Genomic DNA, 14,706 nt, shown 5'->3' with positions numbered 1-14,706 from the left:
TAAAAATTTAATTCTAATTATAAGCAACCATTGCTGGGTAGTGCGAATCAATACAGTATTTTAATTAACAATAATTTTATCTTTTATTTTTCAGCTAGCCTAGTAGTCATTGCTGTTCCCTTCGGTTCCATGACATCAGGATTTTTAGCAGATATTTGGGGCAGATTGTGGACAGTAAAAGTTTCTGTTATACCTTTTGTGTTAGGTTGGTGTCTAATAGCAACTGCGCAGAGTATTCCACAAATTTTGATTGGAAGGTTTTTAACGGGATTTGCTACACGTAAGTTTCTTTATATTGATTGTCAATAGCAAATGATTATTATTGAGATTTTAGTTTTTTTGTACATTTTTTAATGATAATAACCTATTTTTTCAGCTTGGTCTAGTATTCCAGCTACAGTTTATGTATCTGAAATTGCTAGAGCTGACATGAGGGGATCCTTAATTGTAACAGCACCTACTCTAACATCTGCTGGTAGGTACCAGTTTTTTGGACAGTACAAATATCCTCTTATAGTTTATTTTGTTACTATTCAATATATTTTCAAATAATGATTAGAATTGGAATTTTTTTAGTTTGGGTTACATTATTGCAGTTTTCGTGAGAATTCCTAATACTAAATACCTACTAAACATAATCTAGTTTGGAATTGTTGAAAGAATTTGTATGATCGGTTAATTATTTTATAGTACGAAGGTTGCCTGAAAAGTTTCCGACCTCAACTTAAAGATGTTTATACTTATCAATAAAGAAATATATTTGTGCAGGCGTTCAGAGATTTTTACTAAAATTTCAGTCATTTTGGATGCTTTAAAAGACACAGAAATGAAGTAAAAAGTCGAGCAATTAGTGCTACCAACAAAGGTAATCAGAAAGGAAATGTGATAAACCATTACAATTATTAACAAATTGATATGCTTGCTCCAGATTTTCGTGAGGCACGTCGTTCATTTTGTTTTTATCTTTGTGATAAGAATTATAAATGATTTATTCTGTTTTTTATAATTCCATAAATTGGTGCACAAATCGCAATGCCATTCCAAAATGATAAAATTATTATGTTATATTACTAAAGTAGATGGGTTTTTTCCTTCTAAAGCACAGTATCATTGTTTAAATACATTCATTTTATACTTTTTTCTCCAAAAGTCCCATTCAAAATATACGCAAAGAGTGAAACTGCTCTACCAAAAATTTGACCAGCAAGATCCATGTTCTTCATATTGATTCTATTCTGATTTAAAATCTAATAAATGTGTTATTCATCCCAACTTGTGCAGCACAAAATGATTATTCTAATTATAAAATTCTAGTATATTTGTCAATTACTTCTATAACCAACCCTGGATTCACTACTGCTTGCTGTTGGACATTTGATACTCGAATTCTGTACTTTGTTTAGTTAATAATCACATTCATTTAGAATCAGATTCGTCGAAATTTCATCAGATGACGTTAAAAAATATTTAAAAGTCTACCTCAAAAAAGATTTCTGAAAACGAGTTTATTTCTAAAAAAGTAGTTAAAGAAGCAAATTTAGATTATCATTAATGAAGTTTCACACAACTCATTCATTAATACTATAACTATATGTTTTATTTTCAAGGTATGCTCATTCTTTACTTAAAGGGTTGGTTTTTGCATTGGAGAACTGTGGCTTGGTTATGTAATGCCTACGTTTTACTACCGGTGCTGTTGGTTTTCTTGATACCGGAAAGCCCGCCATGGTTAATCTCAAAAGGAAGAATCGATGAGGCAGCTAAAAGTTTACGATGGTTCAATAGATATCAACCTCAACCGGATAATAGGGTTCGTAAAGATTCATCATAAACAGAAAGTTTTTGACTGTAATAATTTGAAGACAATAATTCAGAAGTTTCAATCCTTTATTTTTTTTTAGAACGAATCAATGGCGGAATTACAATTGCAAGCTCTTCAAGCTGAGCATCAGAAACAGTTAGAAAGTCAAGCAACTAATTTAGGATTACTGGGAGTAATTAAAGAATTTATGAAACCAACCGCATACAAACCTCTTATCTTGCTTACTGGTCTTTTTGTTTTTCAAATGTTCTCCGGAATCTACATCACATTGTTTTACTCTGTAACCTTTTTTGAAGTAAGTTCATATTAAATTTACACTTTTATCTGCTTCCAACAGATTATGGCGAATTGAATGTAAAAATTTTTTTGAGTGAACTAGTTCAGCATAAAAAATGCGTCTGTATTCGTAGTCTTAAGACACGCGTTCTGTTTCAGTCCAATATTTTTGAAATCAAAATTTGTTTGAGTAACAAGTCCTCAACTTATATATTATATTCTGATTGGATCAATACATAGTTTTACCTCAAATGTACTTTTTGTGAACGAGAGAAAAGAGATTCATTGGGTGGGATGAGAAAATTTTTTTTATGGTGAGGAAGGTTAGTTGGAGTTGTCCCAGATATAGAGTTGCTCTACTGCAGAGCTGAGGCTGTGGTTTTTGTTGGTGTTTGCACTGCTCCAGGCTGAAAAAGAAAAAAACCAACGACCAGTCGGGGTTTCTGTCGGGTTTAAGAATATCAAATGTGATTTTTTGTTTTTTTTTATCATTTTTTTGTTGTTTTTTATCATTTTTTTGTTGTTTTTTTGTATTAGGAGAAAGAGTGATTGGTGGCGGGCGAATACAGCGAGTACAGCTACGGCTGCATTATTCCCTATCGTCAGCCATTTGACTGGTGAACCGGTTCGCCAGGTTACAGGAAAACCGCAGAAAACCTGCCACACCGACGATCAAAGAAGTGTGAGAGTGGAGTTTCATCTAATGGATATTGGAGAATTGTCTAAGTTAAAGTAGATCTCGTATGCTGTTGCTAGCCGAAGGGGGCGGATAGGGGAGTTATCTCTTGAGTGTTGGGGCGAGGAGCCGTCTATTGATTCGATGGTTCGAATCACATAGCGGGCTTAATGGTCATTTAGACAGCTTGGAATGAGGGTTATGTCAGTATTGATATTAACGGTATTGTTGGGGCTAAATCTTTACTACTTTAATACAGTCAATAATAAACATTATAATCTTTGGTTTCTGTGTTACACCATGTTGATGCTGATTCATAAGCATGAACATCAATTTTTTCTGGCAGATCTACTCGTAGAATAACTGATTTATTATATGCACACAGCTAACAATGGAAACTGTTGTTTAACCTTATTAATAGTAATGAAATAAAAGTAGTGATTGTAAATATCCAATTTATTTTTAGTTTATAACGGGATCCGATTAATTAAAACAACTAAAACATTATTCCATATTGTTGTCACACCTTCTTGATACATCCACTTACCGCAGTACTGACAATTTACATAGAAAAGGTGAATGCCAACCTAATTTTAGATTTATAACAACAAAAACACTATTTTATGAGGGGCTATGAGATATTCATCTGTCGGTAGTCATTAAAAAGACCCATACCTTCACCTCCTTTTTTATAACAGATACAACCCACACATTTTGAATGGGTATTATGTAAAGTCCACCACTCTATTAAAAAACCTGGAATCCTTGGTAATATTCATACTGAACACTCTGTTTACAGTCATACTAGACGCTCACTAACACATTGTCTGACGTGCGTTTTGACAACAAAGTTGTCGCCTTTAGAATCTAAAGCTTACATTCAGATTCTGCTGTTCAGTATAAAGATGTTTTCCATTTTATTTCAAAAATTAATACGATATCAGTATTAATATAATGGAATAATTATTGTTGTCACTTGTCATATTGAATTCATTGTTAGAAGTGATGTTTTGATATTTGTATCTAATTTAAGTGAGTAGTTTATTCTTGAGCTACCTCATATTTCGTTATACCAATCTGTAGCTTGTAATCTGCTTTTCTCGCATTTACTGCAGAAACTTATCCCCACCTCTAATTTCTGACTGTATTCCTAGATTTTCACATTAAATTGGTTTAAAAATTTTAATATTTATATCAACAAAATCATCGAAAGTTTCTATTTATAAATTTTTTGATCCGTTTTAACGCAAAACTAATTTTTTTCTGGTGAATTATTACACTTTCTGTTATCAAAATTGATGGCGATTTTGCTTTTATCTATTACAGATCACAGAAACATAAAATTCAATTTGATCATTTTATGTGTATATCTAATTTCAAAATTTTTAAAAACATTTCTATAATGATATATTAACCCATTGAGACTAAAATTTTTTTTTCCACATTTCAGGCAGTCGGTACCAAAGTTAACCCTTATTTAGCATCAACATTAATTTGTCTAATTCGAATGATAATGGCGTTTTCGAATTCCTATTTACTTAAGACATTCAAGAGACGCACACTTTTGATGATGAGTGGATTTGGTATGTCTATATGTATGGTTTTTTCCGGACTTTCAACATATTGGATTAAAACTGGTAAATATAAAAATGGGAATAATTTACGTCTCATTAAATAATAGATCAAAGCTCCATAACGCATTATACTTTGAATTTAATCAATAAACAATGAGAATGCAAATTAAGTGACTTTATACTTTAAATATGGTAGGCTTCAAAGCCGCTTTATTTTTCCTTTTATGAAGAATAGTTCAGTAACATTAATGCCAATACTAACCGTGTAAATATCACTTCTGTGGTTCGAAGTCACTAAAAAATGTCGCCGAGTCACTAGTACAATAATTTGCAATACCGAGAATTCTTTCAAATACAGATTTTTCAAATTTTATAGTTATATCATATACATACACATTCCAATTGTTTATTCGAAATAGCACTATATAAATAGTTCATAGCTTTTAAATAATTTTCAGAGACTTCTTTATCATTTACCATTTTCGCTAGCATCTCAACTTTATCACATTTTTTAAATTTTAAACATAACACGCTTCTTCTACATTTCATAGTTGTCTCCATAAAAACACTGGTGTAGCTAGGTCACCGGTTTTTGCCATTATATATCACACGTGCTTTCCTTCTAACACTGGATACTGTCTAGTAATTTTAATTAAACGGAACAACGGAGCTTTGTTACCATCTTAAAGTACACAGTTAATCAAACCATCACTAGTAATAAAAGGCTTTATTGACTATTAATAAGAATAACAAAATATACATCTGTTCAGTTTTCCCAACTTTCAAAAATCAATCTTCCCAAAACTTCAATCAATAACCCCTAAAATCTCCACAATTACTAGGGATTCCCCCTAAAGAAATTTTATTATATATCAAATAAATAACTAAATATTTCTTAAATAAATAATATATTAAAAATAATAAAATATCATCAAACAAATTACAAATTTCAAACAATCAAGAAATAATTTCATTCTGCAATATCATTTTTTAAATTCTTTGTTAATAACTCCAAGTAACAAATTATATTCTTCAGATTCTGATTTTTTTAATTTATACATATTGTCATTAAATTTTTTCCTATACTATTACACCTTTATTTTGCTTAATTTGAAATAAAAAAGAAATAAATATTTGAAGTTATAGAAATCCCTAAAAATATAACACCCCTAAAACCATCCCATCTCATCTCACATTTGACCTAAATTTGAGTGGAAACCCCCTAAGTTGGAAACCCTGCATCTTTTCAACAGAATATCTTACATAGAACTTGTTAAGCAGGGTCAGATTAAGATTTATAAGGCCCGGAGCTAAAATAATAACGGGGCCCCCTTAAGGAATTCGGAAACACGGAAAAATTAAAAAAATAATATCTATACGTTAGATTTGTGGTATCAACACATCAAAAGAAACATAATGTTTTCCAAATGATGGGGCCCTGTTGTTAAGGTACAAGTCGTGCGCATGAGCTCTTTCACACATATAAGAGATCATGCGCTCTCCGCACAACGATAGATATGTGTACAATTATAAATGTAATACTTTCCATAGCTCTATCTAGTATTACTTCATGTTTATTTGTAGTTGGTTCATGTACTTTTATTTGTATGATAAAAATAATGGAATTCATTAACAAAATGCATACTGTCATAGAGCTAAAGGAAAACTGAGACAAGCGGAATGATACAATCTTCCAAAACGCAGTTTTAATAATTTTGACACATAGTAAAATATTAAAAGTTCCTTATTACAATAATGACTATGAAAATTAAAAACAATTCATAACATTTGAACACCAACAATAACATTATGTGGTCGTGACAGTTGTAATTTGATAATAATTATTTTAGTTAGACGTACTGTTTATATTTATAAAAAATTTGAGAATTTCCAATATTTAACATTGTACTACAATAGATAATAATATAATACAATATGTATATTGAAATTCTTTGTAGATTATGGAAGCTTTTCAAAAACCTCTTTGTAATTTAAAACAACATTAAGATGAAATGATTTAGAGTGTTTATAACTGCTTCAAATTTTGATCCAAATGTTTTTCTTTCGTCATCAACAATATTTCTTACAAATGAAATATAGAATTGAAATTATTCATATTCACATTTTATTTAACGTTCTCTGTATTCATTTAATGTCATTCATAATCAGGGTACGTACGCAATTTGAACTGATCATGTTCAAAGTTGGTATTAAATTGACTTTATAAAGTTTTGTTGTCTGAACTCTTTCCTTTTTCCGGAAAAATAATGTTTCTTTGTTATTTCAAATGGATCACCCTATATATTTTGGGTTTTTAGAAATCCTTAAGAAATACCGATTATTTTTCATGTAAAATTCTCTGTACCTAAATGCCATAATTTCGGAGTTATAGCTACAGTTACAGTATCTCCACCAAAGTTACAATAAATATTGTAGATTTAGATGGCTATCATTGAATAAACTCGTTTAATTTGAATATTCTTTAATAATTTATGTGTTAATACAAATCTCGTAACAAGGTTTAGTGTTAGTAAGTTAGTAAAATGTTTAACGAAACTAGCACAGTAAAATATTTATCCAAATTATGACGCAGAAAACCTACAACTAAAGACAAATCTTTAAATGTTTGTGTCATGTTAGTAGATCCATATTTTTAAAGTAGAAAAATTACGAATTTTAGAAAACACACAGTAAGGGAGATTACAGCAGACGCTCAAAATGTCGTCCATTTATTTCAATACAACAAGCCATGCGATTATTAAAACTTTGCAATACATTTTACAACATCTCCGACTGCTCTTCCTCCTCTTCTTATCTCTGTGGTAATCCTACCTTTTAATTCCTGAATATTGGCAGGCTTTGCTTTATAAACGATATCTTTCAAGTGATCCCACAAGAAATAGTCTAAAGGATTCAAGTTGGGTGATTACGGGAGCCATTCGATAAAACCACGTCTTCCAATCCATTTTCTGGGTAACACATTATTTAGGTATTGCCTCACCACACACGCATAGTGAGGTAAGGAACCATCTTGTTGTAGCCAAATATTGTCATTTGGGGTATTGTTACAGTCTGAAAATTTTTAATAATGAAGTTTTTTTAAATGTAATTGAAAATACTTACTTGGATTTGGAAATATCCGAGCCAACTCAGGTATAATACTATTTTCCAACAAATCTAAATACGCCGGACCATTTAAGTTACCTTCAATGAAAAAGGGACCAATTATTTTGTCGCCTGTTGTTCCAGTTGATACAATCAGTTTTGGGATATTGGGTGTGGGATTCATGCATCCAACGAGGATTGTTACGTGACCAGTATCTACAATTATGCCGATTTACGTTTCCATTAATACAAAAAGAGGCCTCATCGCAAAACATAACTTTACTTAGAAAATTTGGATCGTTTTGATTGTTACATTTTTCCTTCATTATCTCTTTCAAAATCGTCATCTGACAACTCTTGAACCAACTTTACTTTATATGGATGGAATTTATTATTACGTAAAATTTTCATTGCCTATGTTTGCGAAATATCAAGTTCCCTAGATATTTGTATAGTAACTCAAGTGTGGATTGTCTTTTAACATGACACAAACATCTAAAAAATTGTTTTCAGTTGATGCAGTTTTTCTGCGCCCTGATTTGTATAATTCTTTTACTGAACCAGTTTCGTTAAACTTTTTTACCAATTTTCTGACAGTAGATCTTGTTGGAATTTGGGTTAGGATATAAATTATTAAGGTATTTATCGTTGACTTCTATGCCTATCACCATATCATAAAATCATTAAAATATCAATTCGTTCTTTTCAATAAACTTCAACAATAATAATTTATTGAAATGTCAAATATGTTATTGTAGCAGTGATAGCCACCTAAATGTATTTATTAAATTTCTGCGGAGATTTCAAATGTAGCTATAAATTTGAAAATATGGCATTTAGGTATAGGGAACATAAGATGAAAAAAATAATTTCTTAAGGATTTCGAAAAGCGAAAAATATACAGGGTAATCCATTTGAAATAACAAAGTTCATTATTTTTACGGAAAAAGGAAAGATCTGACAACAATGTAATGACCCTTGTACACAAAAAAATCCTAGAAGCCGTTTCCGAGATAATTGAGGCGTTCCATACATAACTCACTCTGTATTTTCCAAATCACTAGAATTAGACTATATCGATAAATATAGATCTATGAACTTTTTGGTGCAGAAACAGATATCATGGTAATGTTAGTTCTCTTTTATACTGTAATTAATTTCTTACAAAAATGTCAATTATTAACTATCTTTTTAAGATTATTAATATTGAAAACTCAAACTGTATAAAGAAGGATTAAAAAACCTGCTAAAAATTAAGAAATATACCATTTAAATAATTATCATATGCATCCGAAAGTGATAATATCCCCCTATTGAATATGTATTTTCATTTCAGGTACTTCTAATCAAACGTTTTTACCAGTTGTGTTCATGTTACTTTACATCTTCACATCGATAGGCATGCTTTGCATTCCTTGGACAATGATGTGTGAGCTATTCCCTCTTGAAATTCGTGGCGTAGCGAACAGTCTTGCTTACAGTATCGGCAACTTGATCATATTTGCTTCTGTTCAAAGTTTTTATGGATTGCTTTCAATTTTCCAAGGATACGCAGGCATTCAATGGTTCTTCGCAGTTATTTCCATTCTTGGCAGCATATACGCTTACATATTTCTACCAGAAACTCACAATAAGAAGTTAACAGAAATTTCCGCTTATTTTGAAGATAATTTCATTTATATTTTATCGAAAAACAAAAAACCAAAACAAAAGAAATATTCTACCAAGAATAGATTTGGTAAAAAAACTATTGTAAAAACCGTTGAAAATGGTCAAGATGAAAAGTTACTTCAATTGTAGAAAAAAATATAACTTATTCTTTTCCAATAGTATCTCGTAATAGAAGCAATAAGTATATCGTTTGCTCAAATAAAAATATCACACTATTTAGTGAACTTTTTCTGTGAATTACGTTTCAATATTTATTTATTTATGAAAATTTCCAAGAAATAATATATACTCATAACAATATACAGCAATGTGGACAGTGATCTTTTTTAATAGTTTCACATACTCCCTTTATGTTCACACATTTTTCAGAACGCTTTATTAAGGGCAGGTTTCTTCATGTTCTAATAAAGTGCCAAATAATTAATAGCCACATAATTTTAGTAGGAACTGTTAATTGTCGAATAAATGTTTACCGTTTCTTCACTCTAATTGGTTTAACTTAACTAATAAGTATTTGTCACTTTATTATGTATTTAACACATAGTCTACTGTTGGTAACACTATAAAAGATGCCTATATAGCAATCGTCCATCTATTGAATAAGGAAAAAAATAAGAGAACAAACATTCTTCTATTGACGGTTTCCTATGATTTTTGTTTGTGACAACGATCAGTGCGTAATTATATTTGTACATGTTTTGTTAAGGTTAATGCTGAAGTAGTCGCTAGTTGGAGAAATATGTGTTGGTCTGAAAATTATAGTTTATATTGAAAATAATTGATATGAAAGGAAAAAAAGGTTTAAAAAATTTCATCATCGGACAAAAAATTGTAATGATCAATTTTATGACGAACGGAATAAGCTTGTTCTGAAATTTTCTGTATTTCCTCAATCAATTTTTCATCAAACAATTCTTCTAAATCTTGAAAAGCATCCATATTAAATATTTAATTATTTGTATGACGAATATTTCCAAAAATGAACTAAATATAGGTATAATGAACAGACAAGCCACTTTTGATGTATTTTAAAGGTTAAATTTCTACTAAACTCTTTAATTGACACTTATGACTGCCCAATAACTTATTTGGCAAATAACTCGATTTAATCGGAGGTTTACTTTATCAGAAGGTGAAGACACCGAATTTTTGGTTATTCGGTAAATAATAGTTAGTAGGAAGTCAAGAAATCCGACCTAAAGCTTATAAAAATATGATGCATCTATAGAGTCAACTTGTTCGTACTCCGCCTATTTAATTCCATCGCTGTTAAATCCTTAATCCAATGGTTTCCAACCTTTTTGTACCTGCGCCCCCGTTTAAAAAAATGTTGCGCTCCCTCAATTTTTCTATCCATCTAATTTCATAAATATTCAACTGATGTTATAAGTTATTTAAAGGGCTACAAAATAATATACAATATTATGTAAAAATATACATACAAAATTATTATTTATTATGTAAAAATATACATACAAAATTATTATTTGTTATAAGGAATAATCTCACAAAAATACAAAAAAAAAGAATATATAATTAATACAACATTTAATGCGACGGGGTTTTTTCAGCACAAATTTTCTCAAATCGTGGTATCATTGAGAAAATCGCGGTTCTCAGTTCCCTTTTCAGTCACTAAGTGAGATCGATACTTTGTTTTTAAAACAGCGACTGGAGAAAAACCAGTTTCACATAGGTAAGATGTTACTAATGGCCATAAAATTTCTAAAGTTTTGTTTGTCAAAGTGGGAAAATCGTTCTTTACTCGTAGCCAAAACGTAGTAATATTATTTTCGTCTTGTAACATCTGCTTTAATGTGCTATCACTAAATAAGTCGATTATCATTTCCTGCATTGCAGTCGTAAGGCCAAAATCATCATATGCTTCAATCACAAACGGGTTTATAATCCATTCGTATTTCGACCTGTCAAGATCTTTAAAGTAATATGAGAGTTGTTTCCACTGGTCAAACGATTATTAATAAGAACTTTACTTTCTTCTATTTTATCAGCAAGATAAGTAATTTTGAAAGTGGGAAACATGTCACGTTATTATTTTATTTATCCACAGTTCCAATTTTCTCATAAATACAGTAATCTTGTCTTTCTGCGTTACTAAATACAAAAGTTTTCCAAGGAATTTCGTGTCATAAAACAAATTTGCTCCATCTATATTATTATCAGAAAGAAAGCGAGATGTTTTCGTTCCAGCATGAGCACGGATTGATGTTTTAGCATTTGTACCTATTTTGCTGTTTCTTTTTTTTGACACGTATTCGGCTTTTTTGCTTTGTATTCGAAAATGATATTTTGGAAACAGCTGCATTCCCTCCTTTCAATAGTTTCGTGTCCCTAGGGGAACGCGCTCCACAGGTTTGAAACCACTGCCTTAACCCCTCAAATCTATCTTCAGCTTTGCAAACAAAAAATAGTCGGACAGGGCCAGGTCAAGGCTATATGGTGGATGTTCAATCTCTGTGAAGCCACATTCGCGTACACTAGTCTTGGTAAGCGAAGCAGTCTGGAAACTACGACTTATTTTGCCGCGCCTTTTTGCGATAATTTTTTGACGCAAATACCTTAGTACGTCAGAGTAATGTACTGCGTTCACGGTTGTATTTGATTCCTTGAAGTCAATCAAAAAGATAACCTCGCAGCCCCAAAATATTATAGCCGTCACTATTTTGGCGATTTTGTCCCCTATAGATAATTGTATAATGTATACTTTAATAGACTATAGAAACAGACGACCTATTCTGAAAAAATTGATGCCCAGAAATGGACTGAACTCATCAAAAGTAGTAAAAGTAAAGAAAGTTAAATATTTTTTACTGAAAATTTGAACTGACGTAGATTCAGCCTCGAAGCTTTGGAAATCGATAATGCCAGCTGACAGATTCACCAAAGAGATAAAGTTAGAATTAAAATGGTTAATACAAATATACTGAAATCTGAATGGTAATTTTGAGAAGAGTTGTGGACAATTCTGGTATCTATACTCTTACAAAGGATATTTTAATGGTAATTGTATAAAAGACTTGCTCAGAGATATATAAAAGTTTTGTGACCTATCTGAAAATTGCTTGAACTATTAAACAGTGATACTATGTTCAGAATAAAATGTTACAAGGAAATTGGACGTGAAATTTAGCTGAAAGATATAGCTCAAAAGCGATTAAACGAATATTAACTCGAAAATTTCAAATAATGATTATGATTACAATCATTCTTATTCTTAAGGTTGTTAATGTTGTAAACATGCCATTGATGCCTAATTTCTTGACGATTCAAATAAACAAAAATGTAAAATGACTTCTATATCATTATACTTTATGCCTGGAAATATTAAAACCCTTTAACCAGACCTCCCAGATGGTTCCTCCAACATCCAGAATTAACTCCCTCCATGAGTATATAAATGAATCGATGTAATCATTCGAGGAAATTTACAGAAATTGCAGATATCTGATAAAAATTATATTACAAGGGAAGAATTTTAATATGTGAATTATTTGGAAGGACTAATATAATTATTTGAAAAATAATGAATGCATTTGTGTGATATTTTTTGAATGTATATAACTATTTATTTTTATAGGTTTGCAGTGTTTTGTAAAATATTGATGAAATAAATATATTTCTTAATATCCAAAGTTTTTTATTATTGTGTCCTATAAGACACTATCTAAATAATAGTTATTTGTATGCTTAGGCCGCGAAATACCTTTTTATCAATTAGCAAAGCAGCAAAATGACAAGTCTTGTATATCCCTGGTAGTGGGGTTGTAGATGGTAAAGATGAAGCAATTAATTATCAAGTCCGTTCAATCACTCCGGAAACCTAACAAAAAGTCTGCTGTGCAAAGTTATTAAAAACATAAAAAATTTCAGTTAGGTGTCAAGGCAAGGATGAATGGTACAATTGTTCCGCTATTTTATTATTACATGCAGACATTCATATTAACGTCACCCTTAATAAACAATTTGAAAACAAAATAATATTTCAATTCAATAAATAAGGGACACGAATGAGCCAAATCATTGGAGCATAGATCCAAGGGTAGTGAAACAAAAAACTACCCCCAGCTTCAGAGGAAAAGGGTAGAGACTACCCTAACCTCAAATTCTAAGAGGAGCACTTACGCGGTTGCTGCAAAGCTCGAGCTCGTGAGAGTTGCCATTCTGTTGCCATTGCCTTCCCTGAGACTGTTCTCAGCGCGAACGAGCAAACCTCGCTGTTGGAGGTACTAGTGGATGAGATGCTCTCAGGATGAGAGAGAGATCCAATTTAGGGGCATCCACTTTCGGCCTTCACTAATTCTGGTTGACTGTGAAATACCACAGTCGGCTGAAGGTTCCTCAACTCGTGGGCTGGACGGGGGCCGAGTTAACTACGTGGGCGGGAGAAGATATCCCGAAAACACACCGCCACTTTGTTCCTCCCTAGGAGTAAATAAGTGGAAGAAAAGAGGTTTTTACAGCTAATAGAATCGCAGAATGAGAGTCGAAAGTAATGATCAGCTCATTAGTGTAGGTATAGACGAACAATTTTACCTGACCATCAAGGTCAATGGTTACACCATCCTCTACAGGTTTGGGAAAATACCAGTTCATGGCCTAATGAAAAAGGAGGAAAACAAAGATGCTCCTAGAATCTCCAAGGAGCACACTGAAGATGCCAAGGAAGATGTGGAGGGCACAGATCATCTCCACATTGGAAACCTAGGCCACAGAGAATTAACCTCCGAGGCTCCAATGGAAGCAACGAGACTGCCGATGAAGAGCACCAAAGGGATCAAACTCTTAGTAAGTCGAATGAACCTAAGGTATGAAGGCGGGTATCAAAATAGCCCAAGTGAACGCTCACCACGCAAAAGGGGCATCTGCAACCCTGGATCTACAGGAAACATGTCTAGGGACTAACCTGTAAGAACACCAACCACAAACCAAGTTGTCTTTCAGAATTTCTGATCAGAGATCTCGTACATATTCGAGCACGCCTCGAATACGAGAAAAAACGTCAAGAAATTGTCAGTCTCCTGCTACTTCGTTGGAAACGGGCCTGTACCGCCACCAGAACTGCAAAGACTATTAGAGTACTGCCAGAGAAAGAAGCTGCCAATACTCATAGGATGCGATGCAAATGCACACAACACTCTTTGGGATTGCAAAGACACCAACAGCAGAGGTGAGCAACTCTTATATATTTTAACTAATAACCTTTACATACACAATGTAGGGAACACACCAACATTTGTAACAAGAGTAAGGAAAGAAGTTTTAGACATTACATTAAGTACTTCGAACCTAAAAAATCGGGTAAAAAACTGGAGGGTATCGAATGAGAGTCTGGAGCAAGATCTCAGAGAAGTGAATGAGGCTATTAAAGGCAGATTAAAACCAGAATACTCACTGCCTACAACAAAGAAATAAGGAAAGCAAAGCGACAATGCTTCAGAAAATTCACGCACCTGCGGCTTCAAGACTTCACAAAGTCTAGGCGAAGGGCAAAGTCAATACAACCATCGCACCGAGGAAACCGGATGGCAGCTTCACGGAGAGTGAAGAGGACAGAGCACAGG

The 14,706-nt window shown here is 32.2% G+C and overlaps 1 protein-coding gene across 4 annotated transcripts in view; it reads left to right on the top strand.

Annotated features, from left to right (window-relative positions):
• LOC130447234 (facilitated trehalose transporter Tret1-2 homolog) overlaps window positions 1-12,768 on the top strand; it is a 36,761-nt gene extending 23,993 nt beyond the window's left edge. For all 4 annotated transcript variants that reach the window (XM_056783939.1, XM_056783941.1, XM_056783943.1 and 1 more), the window contains exons 6-11: window positions 95-280; window positions 377-475; window positions 1,608-1,810; window positions 1,902-2,117; window positions 4,225-4,411; window positions 8,790-12,768. In XM_056783939.1, coding sequence (XP_056639917.1) covers window positions 95-280; window positions 377-475; window positions 1,608-1,810; window positions 1,902-2,117; window positions 4,225-4,411; window positions 8,790-9,253 — 1,355 coding nt within the window. In that variant the 3' untranslated portion in view covers window positions 9,254-12,768. The remainder of the gene's footprint in view (window positions 1-94; window positions 281-376; window positions 476-1,607; window positions 1,811-1,901; window positions 2,118-4,224; window positions 4,412-8,789) is intronic.
• Window positions 12,769-14,706: the final 1,938 nt, after the last annotated feature.

This window comes from Diorhabda sublineata, chromosome 8 (genome assembly GCF_026230105.1).
Source record: "Diorhabda sublineata isolate icDioSubl1.1 chromosome 8, icDioSubl1.1, whole genome shotgun sequence".
NCBI classification, from domain to species: Eukaryota; Metazoa; Arthropoda; class Insecta; order Coleoptera; family Chrysomelidae; genus Diorhabda; species Diorhabda sublineata.
The sequence above is the reverse complement of the archived record's forward strand: the minus strand, read 5'-3'. Positions and strand labels throughout refer to the sequence as shown.